A 22,304-nucleotide genomic window follows, 5' to 3' on the forward strand; every position below is an offset into this window, starting at 1 on the left:
CCGCCATTAAGTTTATTTACAGCCACCCCCCCCCCCTCGAAAAAGAATTAAAAGGATGCTTGTTTCTTTATGTTTAAGGGAGATTCCAAACACCAATGTTCACGTCTATTACCTTCAGTTTTGAGATATAAGTATCCACATAAAAATAATTTACTTTTTTCACTTCATTTCACAATAATCTCTCCTCCCCCTAAATGAATTTTCCCGCAAAAAAATACTTGTTTCTTTAATAGTAAAGGATCTTCTAAATACCAATTATCACGACTCTAACTTCTTCAGTTTTTGATTTATGTGTCCTCATGAAAGGAATTCAACTCCTTTACACTCCGGCCCTCCAAGATGTTTTCCCCACCAAAACGCCTCTTTCTTTGTTTTTAAAGGAGAACCAAATACGAATTTTCATGTCTGTAACAACTGTAGTATTAGATGTATGTCTTCTCATACAATTAAGTCAACTAATGTTTCAATTCTTCCCCCCCCCCCCCCCTTCATTGGATTTTCCGAGAATACGTGTTTCTTTACTTTTAAAGCAGATTGCAAATATCAAATTTCACGTCTGTAACATCTTCATTTTTGAGATATCAGTAGCCTAATTAAAAGAATTCATCACCATTTTCAGTCACTTTTACCCCCCCCCCTCGCCCTCCACCCAAGTGGTATTTCCGAAAACTAAAAATACACTTTTCTTTATGTTTAATACAGATAAAAAAAATTCCATTTTTCACTTCTGTAACATGTTAAGTTTTTTAGATATTCGTAAAAATTCTCATTTTAAAATTTCACCCCTTTGGGTTCCCCTTAAGTAGAGTTTCCAAAAACAAATAACCTATATTTCTTTACATTTACAGGAGATTTACACCCACTTTTTACGTCTGTAACATGTTACGATTCCAAGATATTCTGTAGATATAGTCTTTCAAAAAATTCACGCCAATTTGTCGCTCCTGTTTAACCGCCAATAATTGGCTTTTCCAAAAACTAAAAAATACATGTTTCTTTATTTTTAAAGGAAATCCCATATGCGAATTATCAGTTCTGTAATGTCTTTCGTTTCTGAGATATGTGTATCCTCATTAAAGGCATTCAACCCATTTTTCACCCTTTTACACCCCTCCTATTAGGACTTACTGGAAACAAAATATACGTGTTCCTTTATTTTTAGAGGAGATTCTAACCACCAATTTTTACATCTGTAAATTTTAAAGTTTTAAGATGTAGACACACTCATCTTAAAAAGTTCACCCCCGTTTTCACCCCCCAATATTTGGATTTTCCAAAAACGAAAAAATACCTGTTTCTTTACTTTTAAAGTAGATCCAAAATACCAATTTTCAGGTCTGTAATATCTTCAGGTTCTGAAATATAAGTATCCTCATGAAAGGCATTCAACCCATTATTCACCCTTTTACACCCTTCCTATTGGGATTTTCCGAAAACAAAAGAATACGTGTTTCTTTATTTTTAACGAAGATTCTAAATACCAATTTTTACATCTATAAACTTAAAAAGTTTTGAGATATAGATACACTCATTTTAAAAAATCACCCCCTTTTCACCCCCCCATTAATTGTATTTTCCACAAACAAAAAATACGTGTTTATTTATTTTTAAAGGAGATCCCAAACACCAATTTTCAGGTCTGTAATATCTTCAGGTTCTGAAATATAAGTAGACTCATGAAATGCATTCGAGCCCTTTTTCAACCTTTTCCACCCTTCCTATTAGGATTTTCCGAAAACAAAATATACGTGTTTCTTTATCTTTAATGGAGATTCTAAATACCTATTTTTACACCTATAACCTTTAAAAGTTTTGAGATATAGATACACTCATTTTAAAATATTACCCCTTTTTTACCCCCCTTAATTGGGTTTTGCAGAAACAAAAAAATACGTGTTTCTTTATTTTTAAAGGAGATCCCAAACACCAATTTTCAGGTCTATAATATCTTCAGTTTCTGAGATATAAGTAGCCTCATTAAAGGCATTCAACCCCTTTTTCACCCCTTTTCACACCTCCTATTGCGATTTTCCGAAAACAAAAAAATACGTGTTCCCTTTTTTTTTAATGAAGATTCTAAATACCAATTTTTACATCTGCAAACTTTAAAAGTTTGGAGATATAGATTCACAAATTTTAAAAATTCACCCCCTTTTCACCCTCCCATTAATTAGATTTTCAAAAAACAAAAAAATACGTGTTTTTTTATTTTTAAAAAAGATCAAAAGTACCAATTTTCAGGTCTGTAATATCTTCAGTTTCTGAGATATAACTACCGGTATCCTGATTAAAGGCATTGAACACATTTTCCCCCATTTTCACCCTTTTTCACCCCTCCTATTGGGATTTTCTGAAAACAAAAAAATACGTGTTTCCTTATTTTCAAAGAAGATTCTAAATACCAATTTTTACATTTGTAAACTTTTAAAGTTTTGAGATATAGGTGAACTCATTTTAAAACTTCACCCCCCCTTTTCACCCCCTTAGCAACGGAATATCCAAAAATCCTCTCTTAGCGGGCACCTACATCTTAATATGAATGTATCCCCAAAATTCCATTTCATTATGTCCAGTAGTTTTGGCTCGGCGATGATGAATCAGTCAGTCAGTCAGGACAAGCTATTTTATATATATATAGATTATTATTAACTTTGTTGGCCACATTGGACTACCTGAGTCTTCCATGTACACTTTTTCTTTGAAGATTGTACCATTTGATTCTTCTTATCTGCCCAGTACTTCTTCATTCGTTCTGGTCGCAGTGTTCTTAATTTGTCTGAAATCTCTACAGGCCTTCTGTGCATCATTTCAGTTGAAAATTTGTGATTCTTAAGAAGGGTGGTAATTTTATTCTTGTTCTCTGCATCTCTAACTTCGAGTCCAACTGTTTTGAGATCCTCTTGAATTTCTTTGATCCAATTGCTTCCTGTCTTCTTTCCCAGATTTCTCATCACTAGTTGTCGTAAAATCCTGTTTTCTGGTAATCATAAGATGTGAAAGAAATAAGAGATTCTTTTCTTTTCGTCATGTTGGTAACTGGGTCAATCTCTCGATAGACAGTTTCATTTGGGGACGATTCTCCAGACTCCTTCAACCTGGTACTGTTTATTTATGCAAGTTCTGATAATTCTTCTTTCAGTTTTGAGAGCTGATCAGTTCTTTCATTTTTAATTTGGAACAAGGTTTTGCAAGTGAAAGTGGCATAGGGCAAAGTTACAGTTTTGTAGTGTTGGATCTTAAGTGTCTATTGACAAGCATTTTTTGTTATAAGTTGAGCAGGTTAGAAATTGTGCTTTTTTCATTTTGTTGGTTCTATTTATCCATGTTGCTTTCTTGCTGAAGTTGTGCATAATGATTTCTCCAAGGTATTTAAATTGTAGGATTATGTTAATTTTTTGATCATTTATGATGAATTCATTTATGTCAAGGGGTTTCATTGGCATGATTTCAGTTTTCTCAAAGGATATTTGTAATTTTATTTTTAATGCAATTTTCTGGAGACTGGTGATCTGAGCACGGATTTCTTCCATGTCAAGGGCTAAGAGAGCTAAATCATCTGCTAACCCTAGGCAGTTTTTCCTTATTGAGGGTTTTGTTCCAATTTTGATTTTAGGTGGGTTTTATTATTGCCAAATTTTCATGATGTAATCTAGAGCCACATTGAAAAGCAGTGGGGATAATCCATCACCTTGTCTGAGGCCTGTATATATTGTAAAAGCATTTGACATTTCTCCCCTGAACTTTACCTTAGAAATTGTGTTGGTTGACGTTAGTTCAATAATTTTTGTTAATTTAGGATGAAGGCCATATGATCTGAGGATGTTTAAAAGAGTGGGTCTGTGTATACTATCATAAGCCTTTTTGAAATCTATGAATGAACAAAAAACTGCTATTCATTTCTGTATATGTAATATTCCATTATTAGTTTCAGGCTGAGAATTTGGTCTGGGCAACTTCTGTATGGGCAAAATCCTCTTTGGTATTCTCCAAGTTGCGGTTGCAGAATGTTTTTTATCCTATTGTAAATTATGTAGGAGAAAATTTTGTAAGTGCAGTCCAAAAGGGTTATTACTCTGGAATTATCTGGATTAGTTTTATCTCCGTTTTTGAATAATGGATGGATTACATCTGAGGTCCAATGTTCTGGGATTTTCTCTGTGATCCACATTTTAACCAGATACTGATGTAGATTTATGATTGCTGGTTTCCCTGCATTTTTCCAGATTTCTGCAAAGACTAGGTCTTCACCAGAAGCCTTATAATTTTTTAGTTCCTTAATTGCGAATTCTACCTCATTGATAATTGAAGGATCTATTAGATCTGGGGTGCTTAACATGGGTGCGTCAGTACAGTGAAATCTTGTTAGTATGTTCCTCATTAACACGTTAGCTTAGCACATCGCAAATTCAAAGTTCTGATTCTCATCATATTAAATCTATATAAAAATACCTCACTTTACGCGTCACGAATTTTCGCTATTACTGCTTAGTATGATCATATTTTTCCTAGCCCTGAAAATTTTATTTATCATCCCTTGTGAAACAAACGTGATTTACAATTTGGGTAAGAGCCGTCCCAACAGTTGTGCGATTACAGAAAAAGTGAGCCTATTTGTGCCTGTATTCCATTCAGAAGTTAGAAATTTATTTTGTGTTGAGTGGTACAGCGAAGTTTTATCACACGATACTGTAGCCTATATCTGGCATAGGAACATAATCGTGTGAAATTGACTAGCGTGGTGCATATTTGTCTTGTGACAGCCTAGACATAGATACGGAAGAAGTGAAATTCCTTTCTAATGAAGACAACATTAAAACCTTTCAGAAAGTGGACTGGCATCCGCATCTTTAAGTGCGCAGAGGTCGCGAATGTTGAACTCGCAACTTTGAGTTTCAACTCGATTGATTCGACTTGGTCGAAGTTTTTCATAATGACAGCCAAAGTCGTTCTGTCCTGTCGCAGTTGCACATGGCTGAATATAACCTCAAATTCATTGTCTAAGAGTGTGATCAGAAAATAATGTTTTATAACCCACTGCTCCAAAACAAAAGGTTTCTACTGACATTTGTTTTAGAAAGAGTGTGATCTGCAATAATACTTGGATATTTTTATTGGGTCCCGTGCATATGTTTTCATATTTGTTCTTTCGTGTTTTTCACACCTTTTAATACTTTCCTCTCAACTTGTGAAATGGTAGATATAGTTTTCACTGTACCCGTGGATACATGAGTAAAATGCCTTCATGTCAGAAAAAATCGTATCTAGTGTTTCCATATCCCTGTTGGATAGTTTTTATTTGAATATTCAGTAGTACGTTTTCTCGCTTAACACGTTCATTTTTGTTGCCCCTTGCAGAAACGTCTTAACGAGGTTTTACTGTATTTACATCAATGTTTCCAGTGGGTCATCGTAATTTAAAAGTTTGTTGAATGTCTCTGCGAGGATCTCTGCATTTTCTTGATTACTATGGGCTAACCTTCCTGATTTATCTCTCAGCATTAATATTAGGGGCTCATATTTTTTTTTGAGGTATTTGCCAAAGGTTTTATAATAATTTTGTGATTGTTTCTTGTTAAAACTCTCTTCTACTTTTTGATTTCATGTGTTGATTTTCTTTGTTTTATTAGTTCTAAATTTGATTTGTCTGACTTTTGGGCTTGATGATTTTTCCAAGCTTGGTGTCTTCTCTCAATTGCCTGGTTACATTCTTCATTCCACCAGTCATGTTTTTTCCTAGGATTTGTTGGACCTAACTCTTCTGCTATCAATTTTAGTTTGGTGGTCAGTTCTTCTAATGCATTAGTGTTGACATATACTTCTCCTGTTTTCCTATAGGTGGTAGGGTTGATTTTTTCCTACTTTTATTTTGAAGTCTTTTCTTAACCCTTGGTGTTAATTTTATTTTGATCTTAACAACATAGTGATCTGACCCTGAGTCTTCCCACCCCCTAGGACTTTGACATTGTAGATTTCACGATGGTGAAATTTATCCATGCAAACGTGGTCCAGTTGCCATTCACCTTTTTGGAAATCAGGATGTTTCCAAGTTTTTAATTTGTGATGTTTCCTTTTAAAGTATGTTGATTTTGTGATAAGATTGTGGTTTCTGCATAATTCAACCAATCTTTGACTGCTTTATTCATCCTCTTATGTGTTGGCCATTTTCCAATAATATCTCGTTACCTTGTTTCTTGTCCCAGTTGTGCGTTGAAATCACCAAGGAGAATTTTAACGTGTGATGGAGGTATGTTGATTAAAGTTTGATCCAGGAGTTCCCAGAATTTTAGTGCTTCTTCTTTATCCTTTAGGGTATTAATTTTCTGATTAGTGGGAGCATATACATTGATAATTGTGTAGATTTTATTAGCAGATTTCAGAGTTAGTGTTGCAAGTCTGGGGGAATGAAATTTAAATTCCATGACTGAATCTATGATTTTGAGATTTATTAGAAATCCATTACCAAACTGCGGACAGTTTTTCATCACTCGTTTGCCAAGGATTCCTTTATACAATCAGTATCCTTGTGATTCTATTGAGTCTTCATCACTATTCCTTATTTCTTTGAATTTTGTGTTTGTCCATGATGTCAGTGACAATCTTTAATTTTCCAATTTGGCACAAAGAGTTAACATTGTGTGTCGAGAAGAAAGAGATTTGTTTAGGTTTAATTCTTTGAAGTTTTTATGTAGATGTTGAGTTTTCGGATGCTCCGATTCATCACAATCTTCCGAATGATAGCCCACCGCATCGGAATGCTGTCTTTTCTACAATATATGATTGCAGTTTGTGAAATTCTTCTTCAAAAGACTTTTTATGGTCGAATGTCTAAGGTGTCACCTTGAGATGAGGATAAATTCTTGAGATACAATTCTAAATGTTATTTAGAAAGGTGAAGATGAGATATGAAGGATGATTTTATGAAATTATGAGGAAGGCTTTCAGCCTTATTTCATCCTAGTTGTTCAGGACTGGGAGTAGGCATTTCCTCCATACCCCACAAACGTTATGGTTTTCCTGCCAATATTCTGGTAGCTGATTGCAGTGGTTTCCCCACTGGGTGATGGGGTGCCACATCCCTACGAATTATTATTATTATTATTATTATTATTATTATTTATGTAACATATCTAAGAAATCCTGAATAGAACTCATTACCTGGTATTTTCAGTAAATCCTGAGGAAAGTCTGTCAAGCAGTAAAAGAGATACAGAAATTTGTAAGACAAGGCTTCAATATGAAACTAAACAGAACAATGGAAACATTAGTATATCTCTCTATCATTAATACAATAAAAGGGTTCAGAAGTACTGAAGGAAAGGTGTTAAGAAACTTACCTCCAACTGTTAAGGTGGTTCGTTGGCTAACAGTGTCCCTACCATCAGTCACAGAACACACATAGACTCCTGAATCAGGTGGCTGCACACGAGTGATGATCAGTACACCTCGAGAGTCATCTATAGCTCTGTCCCTTGGGAGAACACCACCTTCCTTGGACCATGTAATTCTCAAAGGAAGCTATAATAAAGATAAAATATTACCACTATTAATGTATATAAAAATATTACCAAAAATAAAAGAATTCTATGACTAATATATTCATTCAGAAATAAGACATCCTTTCCTATTTAATCATCCCTGTAACTCTCATTTTTCTTAATATTAGTACCATACATTTAAATATTAAATTAATATTCTAGAAAATGATTCTGCAACCATATTCACAAGAGGCAAATACAGTACATAATCTGTACAAAGGGAATGGGCTGTCCCAGATGAAATAGCTAATTTTTTTTTTGCTAGTTGCTTTACGTCGCACCGACACAGATAGGTCTTATGGCGACGATGGGACAGGGAAGGGCTGGGAGTGGGAAGGAAGCGGCTGTGGCCTTAATTAAGGTACAGCCCCAGCATTTGCCTGGTGTGAAAATGGGAAACCACGGAAAACCATTTTCAGGGCTGCCGACAGTGGGGTTTGAACCTACTATCTCCCGAATACTGGATACTGGCCGCACTTAAGCGACTGCAGCTATCGAGCTCGGTAAATAGCTATTTATAAAAAACATGCTGTGATGAAATATCTTAGCAATGTCCTCAGAGAACAGCTGTTCAATTACTGAGTAAGTGGCTACATGGTTTGGCTCACACAGCTGTCAGCTTGCATTTGGTAGACAGTAAGTTGGAACCCCACTTTCAGTGTTCAGTGAGAGATATGACTGAGTCAATGGACACCTTAGTGACTGGCTCAGATTACACATGTCTATTAATCTAGACCATGTGGTTCTAAAAACAAGCTGAATTTTCATCCACTGTAAACCAAGGCCATGGGTGTCACAAAAAGAAATTTCACATAAAGACACAACTCATGAGAATAGACAGGAAATCTCACTACAAGATAAAGAACTTTTATACCTGGGTATTATATGCATTATTCCTACAGTAGATGGGTTGAGTTGGGAAAACTTGGACGTAAAGAGATGAGCTGCTCGACTAAGCGGGATGTTACACATTATGAATCTCACTTTTTGGTCCGTGGTGAATGTCTAGTATATTATAAATAAAAAATTATGTCAAGGATCCAACTTTTCACCACAACAAATAATCCTTTGATTACCGGTACTTTATTTCTATATTTTCGTGAATATTGCAGGACATGTTTTGTCCTATGTGGACATTATCAGCCTGTTCCCTTTGTACAGATTAAAATTAACACAAAGAATAGGTCAAAGAAAAAACACTACACAATTAACAAACACATAATTAATACATGTTATCCTTGTCAAGGTAAATGGATAAAAGTATAATGAGTCTTGTAATTTGATATTTTGCTTCAAGTATGTAGCACCTCTTGTTTTTTGAGTAACACGTTGCTAATAAAATTGCACTTACACATGTTGCTTTGTATTCTTCATACTAGTCTTGAACCATAAAATCTTCTTTTTAAAAAACTTGAATTTAGAACTTACGTATAAACTGTTAAAAATGTAGGAATAAATAAACGGTCTGCTTGCTATGAAGCGAAAGGGAATTTCTTATGTTGTCAATAGACAAAATGGACCATATCTTTCTTGAAAGAGGTTAAAAATTCTGTGCACTACTGTAATGTCCGAAATACCGTGTTACAGCAGTAAGTGAGTCAAGTGAGAGAAGGAAGCATTGTTTCATCTTCTCTTCACTGAGTTGGAGAACCAGTAAAAAATTCATGAGCAATGAAAAAAAGATACAGAAGATACGAACAAATATAATCAAGATGGAGATGAAGAGCAAAGTAAATCTAAAATGGCAGGGGGGGGGGGGGAAGGAGAAATGGTGATAAGAATATTCAAGAAGTGAGAGTAAAAAGGAAAGAAATAAGTAAGCAATGGGTCCACATAGACAATGAATGTACGACACGTTGAGTGAACCATCTAGAGGTGAGTAGAATATGAATCTGGAAAACCAGAATGAAATAGAGAGAGAAGAGACCAACCTACCCAGACCTATAAAAGCTGGCAATCAAGTATTGCTTAATTGATAGCCAATATCTTATTATTATTATTGGAATTTTTGCATATTTCCATTGTTTCCTGTATGATCTTAGACCTACTGTGTTTTATACAGGAAAGAGCTCAAACATTTTGACATCATGACCCAAAGATAGGGCAGGCTCTGCTATTGGTAACTTGTCTGAGCTGGATGAGATTGATGTTTCTTTGGTGTTTCTTGATATGAATCCGAAAGGACCAATATGTTTGGCCAACATATGCCTTGCTGCAAGTACAGTGAATTTTCTACACCCCAGGGTATAACAGTGAAGACAATTTTTCCTTATCTATATCTGAAATTAGACCAATTTTTGTAATGGTGCCAAACACAATGTACTGTGCTTGTGGAGGATCTCAGCATTCTGTTATATTATAGATATAAGAGAGGTAGGCAGTTCCATTCATTTCTTCATTCTGCGAGGGTTGCTTATTCTTTTCTCTATAAATATGAACATTGTTGTAAATATTACGTTGAGCATGCCTTTCAGTGTGTCCCTCTGCTGGATAGTTGATGGCTCTGCATGGAGATAGCAATTAGTATGAGTAGGCTTGCAGTAGATAGTGTGCCTTAGGGAACTCTCTGGCTTTTTTCTCACTGGAACGCCTCAGAAATTTGATTTTCATTGTGAATTTAATTGCAGAATGCCTCTGATTTAGGTGGTCTAGAAAGTGTTTAAGTTTTTCAGGACCCTCTGCCCACACTCCTAATGTATCATCCACATACCTACACCAAATCATTGGTTTGACAGACACAAAAGAAGGAGCCTTCTCCTCAAAATGTTCATGAAGAAATTAGTCATTATAGGAGAAAGTGACCTATCCATTGCCACACCATTTGTCTCCTCACTAACCCTGTCCCAGATGAAATAGCAAAAAAAAAAAAAAAAAAAAAAAATAAAAAAAAATGCAGTGATGAAATATCTTAGCAATGTCCTCAGAGAACAGCTGTTCAATTACTGAGTAAGTGGCTATATGGTTTGGCTCACACAGCTGTCAGCTTGCATTCGGCAGATAGTAAGTTGGAACCTCATTTTCAGTGTTCAGTGAGAGATATGACTGAGTCAATGGACACTTTAGTGACTGGCTCAGATTCCACATGTCTATTAATCTAGGCTATGTGGTTCTAAAAACAAGCTGAATTTCCATCCACTGTAAACCAAGGCCATTGCTGTCACAAGGAGAAATTTCACAAAGTCACACTTCATGAGAATAGACAGGAAATCTCACTACAAGATAAAGAACTTTTATATCTGGGTATTCTTTGGGCAGACAGTTAAGTTTTAGGCCACACTGCATTAAATTAAATCTTAAATCATTCATGGCATCACTGTTGCATGCCATGTCAGGAGTCTTGTAGACTAAACTCAGAAGCACTCCACATTATATATTACACAGCCTTCGTTCCACAAATATATCATATACTTCATCATTCCATTTTATACCGTACCCTAAAAAGGCTAAGGAAAAACTTCTGCACGTTCAAAGAGGAACTGTCCATTGAATTTCTCTGCCTACCGCACAATATCTACATAGGCAAAACTTGTCATAGCAGGAATTCAGCCCCTGTTGTTATCTGCCATAGGAACAGCCAAACTTACATTAAGGAAGATAAACAGAACATCTCCTGCACCAATTCTCGAAACAACTCTGGAACAAAAATTTCACTTCCTGGAATCTGGTCATCTTAGTATCTTCAAGATATATGTCTGCAATAGCTGCTGGCACACCCATGACTACTATGTTTATACAAATTGCTCTTGCATATGGCCTCGATTAATAGACATGTGGAGTCTTCAGCCATAATCATCACTGAAGTGCCCAGTGACAGAGTCATGTCTCTCATCGAACAGCTGTTCTCTGTGCAGAATCTGACAAAGTGGGATGCACATTCATGGTCTACGAGATCTTCAGGGAAGTCAAGAATTGCACGCAAACAATTAACATATGAATAACATATGACTTAACTCTTCATCAGTAAAACATACCAATTGATAACATGGACAAAGTTGTTCTTCATACCTGACGTACTGACACACCAGAACACTGGAACTGTGCAGTACCTCCAACTTCTACAATTTTAATAGCTGGTTCACTGATGGTGACGATTATGGTTGGCTCGGGTGCAGGTGGTCCTGCTGTTGGTGTAGGTTCATCTGTAAGCAAGATTATAATGATTAATTCCAGTTCATTAATTGAGAAGAGCTAATATTCTGTTCCATTTTACTAAATAAATTACACAATTAATGAATCTGCCATGTTCTGATCTTGAAAATAGTTATTTAAACCTACTTAGTAACTTGATACAAAGGATTAGATATTAGTTGAGTTAAATCTCAAGAACTAGAAACAAAACAATCCAAGACAAGTGTAATTACTTACATGCATACAGTCAAATTAAAATAATTATATTTAAAAGCCACCACATGAGAACTGATAAACATGAAAGAAAAATATAAATGCAAAATAGCAACTTGATATGATAATAGCCATGGGTTTTAGGAGAAATGGGGTGAATTCAATTCATTTCAATTCAGAACCACTTGAACCAAACCAAACCAAACCAAACCCCATGGTGCAACAGCCCTAAAGTGCCATGGCCCACCAAGCGACCTCTGCTCAGCCCGAATTCTTGCAGATTACAAAGGGTCGTGTGGTCAGCATGGCAAATTTTTTTGGCTGTTATTCTAGGTTTGCTAGACCAGAGCACTACTTGAAATACAGTAAAAACTTTGATTCCCGATACAGTACAGTACTAAGATAAATGAAAGTTGTCCACAAAATGAACATCTTAGGATTTACACAGTCAAATATAGACAAGGAAGCATGTATAGAGCTGTTCTCTCAAATGAAAGGGGAAAGAGAACTAATTTTTTCTCTCAAATAAAAGGGGAAACAGAACTAATTTTATTAGAGATGTTCAAATGTTCAAAATAGAGCAACTAATTCTCAGAACACAAATCTTCAAAAAAATTGTAGTTTTTGTTGATTCCAGGCTAACAATTCCAATCAAATAACAACTGGTAAAAGAAGCAAGGTAGGTTGGCAACACATGAGGGAAGTTAAAAGTTCTCCTAATGATTTCCTTCCATACAATAGATGGGAGTGGAGTATCCAACTTTCTTCCTACTGCTCTTCAAAGTGAATGTGTAACATTTAATTTTGAGACAATAATAATATACAAATCATAATACAAAAACCATTATCCAAAGATGCTATTTCCTCATCATAAATTAACAGCAGAAAGATAATGAACAGCACACTAAATCAAGAAAACAAGCTTTAAAATAAACTTCAGTCTCAACACAGGCAATGACTGCCCTGAGCCTGGTCTGATGTCAGTAGACAAAGCATTCCCTCAAGCCTAGTTACCCGCACTCGTTCGGTTTGGAAGGGATTTCGCTGGGACAGGGAAATTTCAACATAGACACATTACTGCAAGTGGACAAAGTCTTGTTGGAGGATTATGAAGTTGCTGTCTCATGAGAATGCAGGATGTCACTGTCACACCACTGCACCATCATAGTGCCCTTAATTATTACCAGCAGTAATCTTCATTAAAACTTCATTATAACATCATGATGCCAGGAGTAATGCCAATGTGTCTTGCACCATTACAGTGGAGCCTTGATTCTCCATTTTTGGAGGGACAATGAAAATAAAAAGCATAACACGGGAAAACGGAAAATCTGGGAATGAATGAAAACCTTCAACAATTTGGCTAAATATCACAAAAATGTAATATATATAATTATAGTCTAACAAAACTTAGAAGAATAAAAAAAGACCATCAAAAAGAAAAACCAGCTAACATAGATGAATCATTCAAACAACATACGACACGAGACTATTACAGGACATTTAAACAATATCAATCAGGGTATACTCCACCTACACTCATGATGAGAAATAAACAAGGACAACTAGCACACAATAATCAGGAGAATGCCAAAATTCTAGCTGATCACTTCAAAGAATTACTAAATGCTGAAGACCCAAAAGAATACCTAGAATTTTCCCCTGATCCAAAAAATAAAACACGCTTAGATAAGGTTATTCCACCAGACTTCTATGACATACTTCAAGCAAGTAATTGGCTCAAGAATAACTGCAGGAAAAAATCAAGTGGTTGCAGAGCTGTGGAAGAATGCAAATAACCAAACACTTCAAAACCTACACAAACACATCATAGACATATGAAACTCTGAAAAACTGCCTGCAGAATGGAATACAGCTATAATTCATCCAATACACAAAACAGGGATAGACTAGATCCAAATAATTACCGAGGGATATCTACTTAATATCACATAAGATCCTCACGAGAATTCAAGAACAGCTCGACCAAGAACTTGGGGAGTATCAGGGGGGATTTCGACCTGGAAGAAGTTGTCCTGACCAAATCTTTAGTCTTAAGTGGATTATGAACCATCAAAGAATGACAAACAAAAAGCTAGTTATCACTTTTGTTGACTTCAAGAAAGCATATGACAGTATTCATCATGAGTCATTACTTAAAATCCTTAAACAATTTGGGTTACACCAGAAACTCATTAATCTCGTTGGTGTTACCCTCAAGAACACTAGAGCAAAAGTTAAATTCCGAGGAGAGTTGTCTGAATCATTTGAAATCCGGACTGGACTTCGACAGGGTGATGGTCTCTCACCAATACTGTTTAACTGTGCATTGGAGAAAGTCGTGCAAGAATGGTCTAAGAAATGTCAGCCAAACATCAAGATTGGCAAAAATATCAAACTCAATTGTCTAGCATTTGCAGATGACCTTGCGATACTTGCAAGTAGTGTGGAAGAGGCTAAACTCCAAATTGAAGAATTAGAATGAATAGCAGCAAAAATTGGATTACAAATCTCCTTTGAAAAGACAGAAATGATGCCATCCTTCAAAGTGGAAGCATCACCTATCACACTGACTAATAACAAACAAATTAAGGTTGTTAATGAATTTAAATATCTTGGAGAGATTATAACTTGGAACTTAAAAGAGAAAATATCAGTTGAAAATAGAATTACCAAATTAAAACAAGCACAACACATTACTTGGCCAACCTACAAGAAGAAATCTCTCTCGATAAATGCAAAATTTAAACACTACTACTCCGTTATTAAGCCTGAAGCAACCTATGCTAGTGAAACCTTATTCAATTTGAATACGAAATAAACTACAGATAAATTATAGAAAATAGATAGACGAATCATTGGATCAATTCTAAACAAAAAACACCAAGTAGATGGACAATGGCAATTAGTACCTAATGAAGTTGTACACCGGGAGACTGAGTCTATAATAGATACAATGAGGAAAAGAAGAGTTGCTTTTTTCTGTCACATATCACGACTACCAGAAACGAGGATACTCGACATTTATTCAACTACCTTCGCAATAGTAAAACTAAAAATCACTGGTTCAAAGAAGTCCAAGAAGATTTAAATGAATTAGGCTTGACAATTCAACAAATTGAATACAGAGAAGAGAAGAGGATCCTGAGAAATAACAACATGAGACTTAAACTGAAGACCTATACACGCAAACAGTACAATATAACTGATGAAGAACGGGCAGCCAGGTCAGAGAGAATGAAACATTTCTGGGAACAAAAGAAGAAACATCAACCAAATTTGTAACCAATATTCATAAGACTTGACTGTATATACTGTAGATTGATTTCAGTGCTCCAATGTGGGCGGAAAATAAATAAATAAAAAATAGTCTTACAAACACTCCTAAACCAAACAAACTACAGCCCCAATGAGCCTTTGCCTGCCAAATGACCGCTGCTCATCCCAAAGGCCTGCAGATTAGGAGGTAATGCATGGTCAGTGTGACGAATCCTCTCGGCTGTTATTCCTGGCTCTCTAGACTGAGGTCACCATCTCACCATTAGATAGCTCCTCAATTAAAGGTAATCTCATAGGCTGAGTGGACCTGGTACCAGCCCTTATATCCAGGTAAAAATGCCTGACCTGGCCGGGAATCTAACCCGGGCCCTCCGGATGAGAGGCAGGCAAGTTAGACCGCAAAACCGGCATCAAAAATTAATTACCTGTATGAGAGTTCAAAATCTCGGTACTTTATATTCAATTTTACAGGGTAAACTTCGTCAGTTTCCCGTGAAAACTTCTTTCAGTTCAGCAAATTTGATTAGCCAAACTCTTCGAAAAATCTAATAATGCCAAGCCAAACGACAATCGATTATCCGTTCTCGGAAACCATGTTTTCCCGGATTACGCATTTAAATTACGGGGTCCCGTAAGCATCGTCATTTCTTGCTTAATTTCCTATGTCTTATCATCACAACTAGTTGATAAATGAATGAACTGTATGGTGGTTGAAAGTAAGTGGTGTTCCATTAATAGCCATACTGCTTTATCAGGTATATTATGAAAATAAATCGAGTTGCTGCTTTACATTTCTATGTAATCTTCATGTTTATCATTTAGGTGATGTTGGTAAAATGGAATGAAATATTAGCACAAGTTATAATGAAGACAATACATTGCTACAATTATATCTAACTCAATATTAGTTCATTCAAGAATTTTATCATACATGCTTGTGGCATATTTATTCTGATGTTTAAATAGAATTGAACTGCACAGACAAAGAATTATGATAGTATTTTGCAAGAAAATCAAATTATATCCTTAAAATAAAATTACAAAAATTAAAATGACAATTCACATACTGATTCCTAAAATTAATGAATATCTAAAAATGCGAATGTTTTATGCGTTCCTCATTGTTTCACATTAAAAAAAGTATTTTAAGGCTCCTAATAGCCAATGAAAGATATTTTTAATGCCACTAATTGTCTACAGTATTATCCATCAGCCTTTTTGTCTTAGCTTTGTATCTCTTCAATTATCTAACCTTAACTTACATTTATGATGGACCTGTCAAAATTTTATTTTGATTATCATTAACTGCCCAAGACAGTTCGATGTGTTTGTGTATGGACCTACAAAACATAAGACAGGAGCAGTTTGACGTATACCTGTACAGACTAGGCTAGCAATATTTTAGATATACACCTGTGTGCCAACTGTTGGTTGTCAAGTGAACTTTTAGCACAGCCCGCAGCCCAGGGTATCATTCTATGCAGAGGAGTATCTTCTACTGTAATGCGGCATTGTGTTGGTGTAAAAAGAATTTGTTTCATCAACGTCAATTGCTGCAAACAACACGGCGGCATCCTCACATGGTCTGTATTTATCTAATGCAGCTCTCGAACGCATATTAGTTGAAAGTAGTGATGAGAATAATCTGAGTGACACAGTAATGAAAGTGTTAGTGATGATGATTATGCACAGCAGGAAATTACATGTTATGTACATAATGATAGTGATATAAGTGAATGCTCACCCGAGTGGTTATGGATACCTGTTTATTCCTATTTTATTCCAACAAGAAGGTAATTAGGTATTTTTTTTTACTTTGCATGCCCCTTTTTTTGTATGGAGATACATTTGCATGATTTGAACTGCATATCCACTTATTTTGAACAAAATCAGACTACCGGTAGTCGTTTAGAAGTTATAGCAATGTTTGTGACAGCATGTAAAATTGTGATATTTCTAAAATTTATCACCGCTGTAGGGCAAAACTTGGCCAACTTTTCATACCGGCTTGAAGATTTAATGAATATGCCAGCTGCTGTTTCTTAATGGAAGTTGGAGTCTCATTTATGGCTGTGATAGTATGGAAACTGCTGAGGTAAGGGGTGGCACTGAGTAATGTAGGCCTATTCAAAACCTGACAATCATGTCTGGATGTTATGAATGGTATTACTCAAAGGATAAGTTGTGCTGCACTACAATTTTCTTGCTCGTTGAGAAAAGTACCTAACTTCTCAACTTCCCTAGTATGCCTTATTATAGTGCTGGCATCAGTTTTTTGGTTCTCTTATAAGCAAATAAACTTTGCTAACTGGATCCTTGGGTAGCTCCAACAACCACGAGGCTGATGACTTAACAGATAGGCAGTTAATGAAGACTTGCCTGACCAAGAATGAGAAAGTTGTAAATGACGAGGGGAGAGGAAACAGAAATGAAAAATAATACAGTTGTTGATAGCCAACAGATTAAATGAACATTAAGGCAATATTATTATTAGAGAGAATTATTGTAAAATATTCCTTCTTGCCAGAGACACAGCATACCAAATCCGCCATAAATAATGACAATATTCGTTAGTTGTTTGTATAAATGTGGTGTTGAATAATCACTACAGAGTCAGTGACAATGCTTTTCCACTAGAGAGCAAAGGTATTTCTTATTTATTTCTAGATTAAACAATGCGTTTGCTGTCAATCAAAAATCATTTTCCTCACACCAAAGAGAAGGCCATGAATGATGAGGTCTCTGTAGTTGAAATAATAATATAATAATAACTTTCTTTGGTTTATCCCAGGTATTTCTGGGGCCAGTGGAACCACTCATGGTAATTTTGGTTTTGGCTAGGGGTTTTAACGCAGGTGCCCTTCCCAATGTCGTGCCATTTTTGAGATCAACTGGGATTCGAACTTCAGCCTTTTGGAGGGTGGGAATCCATCAGGTAAGCTACTGAGCAAATAATAACAATAATAATAATAACAACAACAACAACAACAACAACAACAACAACAACAACAACAACAACAACAACAACAACAACAACAACAACAACAACAACAACAACAACAACAACAACAACAACAACAACAACAACAACAACAACAACAACAACAACAATAATAATAATAATAATAATAATAATAATAATAATAATAATAATAATAATAATAATAATAATAATAATAATAATAATAATAATAATAATAATAATGCATGGTGAGCAGGTGAAGGAGTATTGAGGAAGAAGGAACAACAAAGGATGAAGTATTGAAATTGTCCCATTGTCCCTAGAAGACCCTAACAGAGAAAGAAAATAATAATAATAATAATGGCTCTGTTACTGTGTGCAGGTACAGTATTTTGATTTGACACCATTTAGGCTGCCTGTGCATCAATATTGATATTACATTCTACTATAGCAGATGGTAGAGAAGCCAGAACACTGTTGGACAACCTATGACTGAGCATATATTAAATTTATGAAGTAAATGTTAAATGTGACACCAAAGTCTTTCACATGTCAACATTGTATGACATGGAGTACTGAATGGATCTTTATCTTGTCTTTCAAAACTGGACTACTTCTGTTGGTTTTAAACCCATGATTTTATGAACCAAAAGCTGACACTCTACCACTGATCCACAGAGGCGCTATCAAGGCAATATAATTATAATTTTCTCTACTAGTCTCTCGTGTCAAATAATCCTCTATTTAAACATTCTCACTCAGATTTACAATGTTCACTGAAGAGTATGGTATGCACTTAGATTTTTATAGAGGAAAGCAATTGATATAATTTTTTACCACTCATATTATGCCACAAACATATAATCATAGTAGTTAACAAAGATTTCACTCTCAAATATATTAAAATTATGCAAGTGCTACATACAACAACGAAAAAAAAAAAAGGAGAGGTAGAGAGAAGTACAAGATGTGAAGTAGTTGGAACTCTCTTGATAACAATCAATGTTCACATCTAGCACTTAAGAATATCACTCCAAATCACCAATTCTCCAAGCATAACAAATACAGCAAAGAAGAGTGAAAGATACAAACTCAAGAATTCACCTGTATAATAAAAAACAACTCTGATATTTATCAGGCTAAAATTTCTTTATAACCCAATCTAGATACAAAGCAAAGTTCATTGGCAAAAAGAACCTTAATTATGGCATAAAGATACAAAATTTTTCAAAGGAAAGTCTCATGTGGCTAGTCTATAAAAGTAAACTAAATCCAATGAGTACTTTCCGCATAGATAGAACAACCACTCTTATTCTGAGAAGTATATAGCTGAGAAGATATAAGAAAAAAAATGCACATTTTCTCTACAACATTTAAAGGGAGGCTGGGCTGAGTGGCTAAGATAGTAGGGTACTAACGTTCTGAGCCTAAGACAATGGGTTTTATTGTAGTTCAGCCTGGTGATAACTGAAGGTGCTCAAATGCTCAAGCCTTGAGTACGTAGATTTATTGGCAAGTAAACAAATCTCTTGTAACTTGGCAAGAAGGTTAGAAAATACAACATGGAAGCCTTAACAGAGCAGATAATTAAAAAACCAAGCAAAGTTGTAGTTTTACATGACTGTTTATATCATGATAATTACCATAGGGCATGGAATGTGAACCACAAGGATATGACATTTCAAAAATTCCATACGCAGAGGCTCAGATTTGAACTACTACTGCCTTAGAAATAAGCAAGTGATGTTATCAGTTGGCCAATGCAGCCAGCCTGCTGAAGGTAGAGTGGGCAACTATGTGGGGAAAGTATGGCCTTGGAAACAGGAATCAAAAAGGTCACCAATATTGAGTTATGCAAAAGTCGTATACTGGTGTTTGCAAATACATGCTTTGAACAACCGAAAAAGAAGATGAAACACCTGGACCAGGCAATGGTGACAGATACATTACAGATTTTTTTTTTTTATTTTTTTTTGCTAGTTGCTTTATTTCGCACCGACACAGATAGGTCTTATGGCGACGATGGGACAGGGAAGGGCTAGGAGTGGGAAAGACGCGGCCGTGGCCTTAATTAAGGTACAGCCCCAGCATTTGCCTGGTGTGATAATAAAGGAATAAAAATCAACGGGTTATATTTGAACCACCTGCGTTTTGCCGATGACATTGTGCTCATAAGTGAAAATCTAGATGAGCTAGAAAGCATGATCCAAGAATTAAAAACTGCTTCTGCTAAGATTGGTTTGGAAATGAACATTAATAAAACGAAAATTCTAAGCCCAGAAAGTCGACCACTTAAAATGGGAAACCAATATATAGAAGCTGTCGATGAGTACATCTATCTTGGACACAAGATAAAACTTGGAAAAGACAACCAACGTGCAGAAATTCCTCGCAGAATAGGTATGAGTTGGACTGCATTCCGAAAACTAAGGTTCATCCTCACCAACAAGGATGTTCCAATTAACCTGAAGACCAAGGTTTATAATACGTGCGTGCTGCCAGTTACAACTTACGGTCTGGAAACGATGACTCTGACGAAGGAAAGTGCTCGTAAGCTTCAGCGAACACAACGAGCCATGGAGCGACAGATGCTAGGGATCAGCCTTAGGGATAAGATCCGTTCAGAGGACATCAGGAGAAGAACTAATGTAACAGACATCCTAGAGATAGTAGCAAGACTAAAATGGCAATGGGTAGGACACGTAGCTCGACAAGACTACAACAGGTGGACCTCTAGGATTGCTCACTGGAGACCATGGGGACACAAGAGAGGCATTGGAAGACCCCTGAAGAGATGGCTCGACGACATAAAGCTGTTGGCTGGAACACGCTGGTTCCAAGTGGCTCAAGACCGAAGACGATGGAAGCACATGGAAGAGGCCTATATCCAGCAGTGGATTGAAATAGGCTAGAAAAGAAGAAGAAGAAGAAGAAGAAGAAGAAGAAGAAAATGGGAAACCACGGAAAACCATTTTCAGGGCTGCCGACAGTGGGGTTCGAACCTACTATCTCCCGAATAATGGATACTGGCCGCACTTAAGCGACTGCAGCTATCGAGTTACATAAAGTCAGTTTCATGGTCCGTATCGTACTTCAATAGATTCACAATTAAGTATTTATTATTTTCCACCTAGTCGATACAATGATTGCTTAAGGCAATTTAATGGTTAAAAGTGGTACATGTTTCGTATTTTATCAACATCTTCAGCCACACAACACTGTTTAGATGAAAAATATATAAAATTGACAAAGTAATGCTTAAGAGGAAGTGTCCTTAAAATTAACATAAGATTGACAACATTAAAACAAACAAAAACTGAAGAGAAAATATATAAATTATTACTACAATATAATTTGACCTTTTTTCATGAATTATTAAGAAAAGAATATTCATTTAGGACATACTCTCTATGGAATATTGTACAAGTGTTTCCTTGACAACTGCTTTCAATTGTAGTAATAATTTATATATTTTCTCTTGAGTTTTTGTTTGTTTTAATGTTGTCAATCTTATGTTAATTTTAAGGACACTTCCTCTTAAGCATTACTTTGTCAATTTTATATATTTTTCATCTAAACAGTGTTATGTGGCTGAAGATGTTGATAAAATACGAAACATGTACCACTTTTAACCATTAAATTGCCTTAAGCAATCATTGTATCGACTAGGTGGAAAATAATAAATACTTAATTGTGAATGCAGCTATCGAGCTCGGTCATTACAGATTATATAATGATAAAAGACCCTAATCGAAACCAAGCTGAATCACGTAAGAGCTATCCAGGTGCAGATGAGGACACAGAAAACTATCTGAAATTGCTACGGGCTTTACGTCGCACCGACACAGATAGGTCTTATGGCGACGATGGGATAGGAAAGGCCCAGGAGTTGGAAGGAAGCGGCCGTGGCCTTAATTAAGGTACAGCCCCAGCATTTGCCTGGTGTGAAAATGGGAAACCACGGAAAACCATCTTCAGGGCTGCCGATAGTGGGATTCGAACCTACTATCTCCCGGATGCAAGCTCACAGCCGCGCGCCTCTACACGCACGCTATCTGAAATGAATGAAGAGCCAACTGCGTTTTAAGCAACAAGCAATCTTTAAATGAGTTCAGAGCAAAAGTTGACGAAAAAGTTGACGTCAAAAGATGTCAGGAAGTAATGTACAGGAGAAGTGGGACAAAACT

At 35.9% G+C, this 22,304-nt stretch overlaps 1 protein-coding gene across 10 annotated transcripts in view; it reads right to left on the reverse strand.

Moving 5' to 3' along the window:
* The window catches only part of trol (terribly reduced optic lobes), a 918,151-nt gene that overhangs the window by 173,210 nt on the left and 722,637 nt on the right, over positions 1-22,304 (reverse strand). For all 10 annotated transcript variants that reach the window (XM_067149795.2, XM_067149796.2, XM_067149794.2 and 7 more), the window contains 2 exons: positions 11,541-11,674; positions 7,335-7,515 (listed from right to left, as the gene is read on the reverse strand). In XM_067149795.2, the coding sequence (XP_067005896.2) occupies positions 7,335-7,515; positions 11,541-11,674 (315 nt within the window). The remainder of the gene's footprint in view (positions 1-7,334; positions 7,516-11,540; positions 11,675-22,304) is intronic.

This window comes from Anabrus simplex, chromosome 6, assembly GCF_040414725.1.
Source record: "Anabrus simplex isolate iqAnaSimp1 chromosome 6, ASM4041472v1, whole genome shotgun sequence".
In the NCBI taxonomy this organism is placed as follows: Eukaryota; Metazoa; Arthropoda; class Insecta; order Orthoptera; family Tettigoniidae; genus Anabrus; species Anabrus simplex.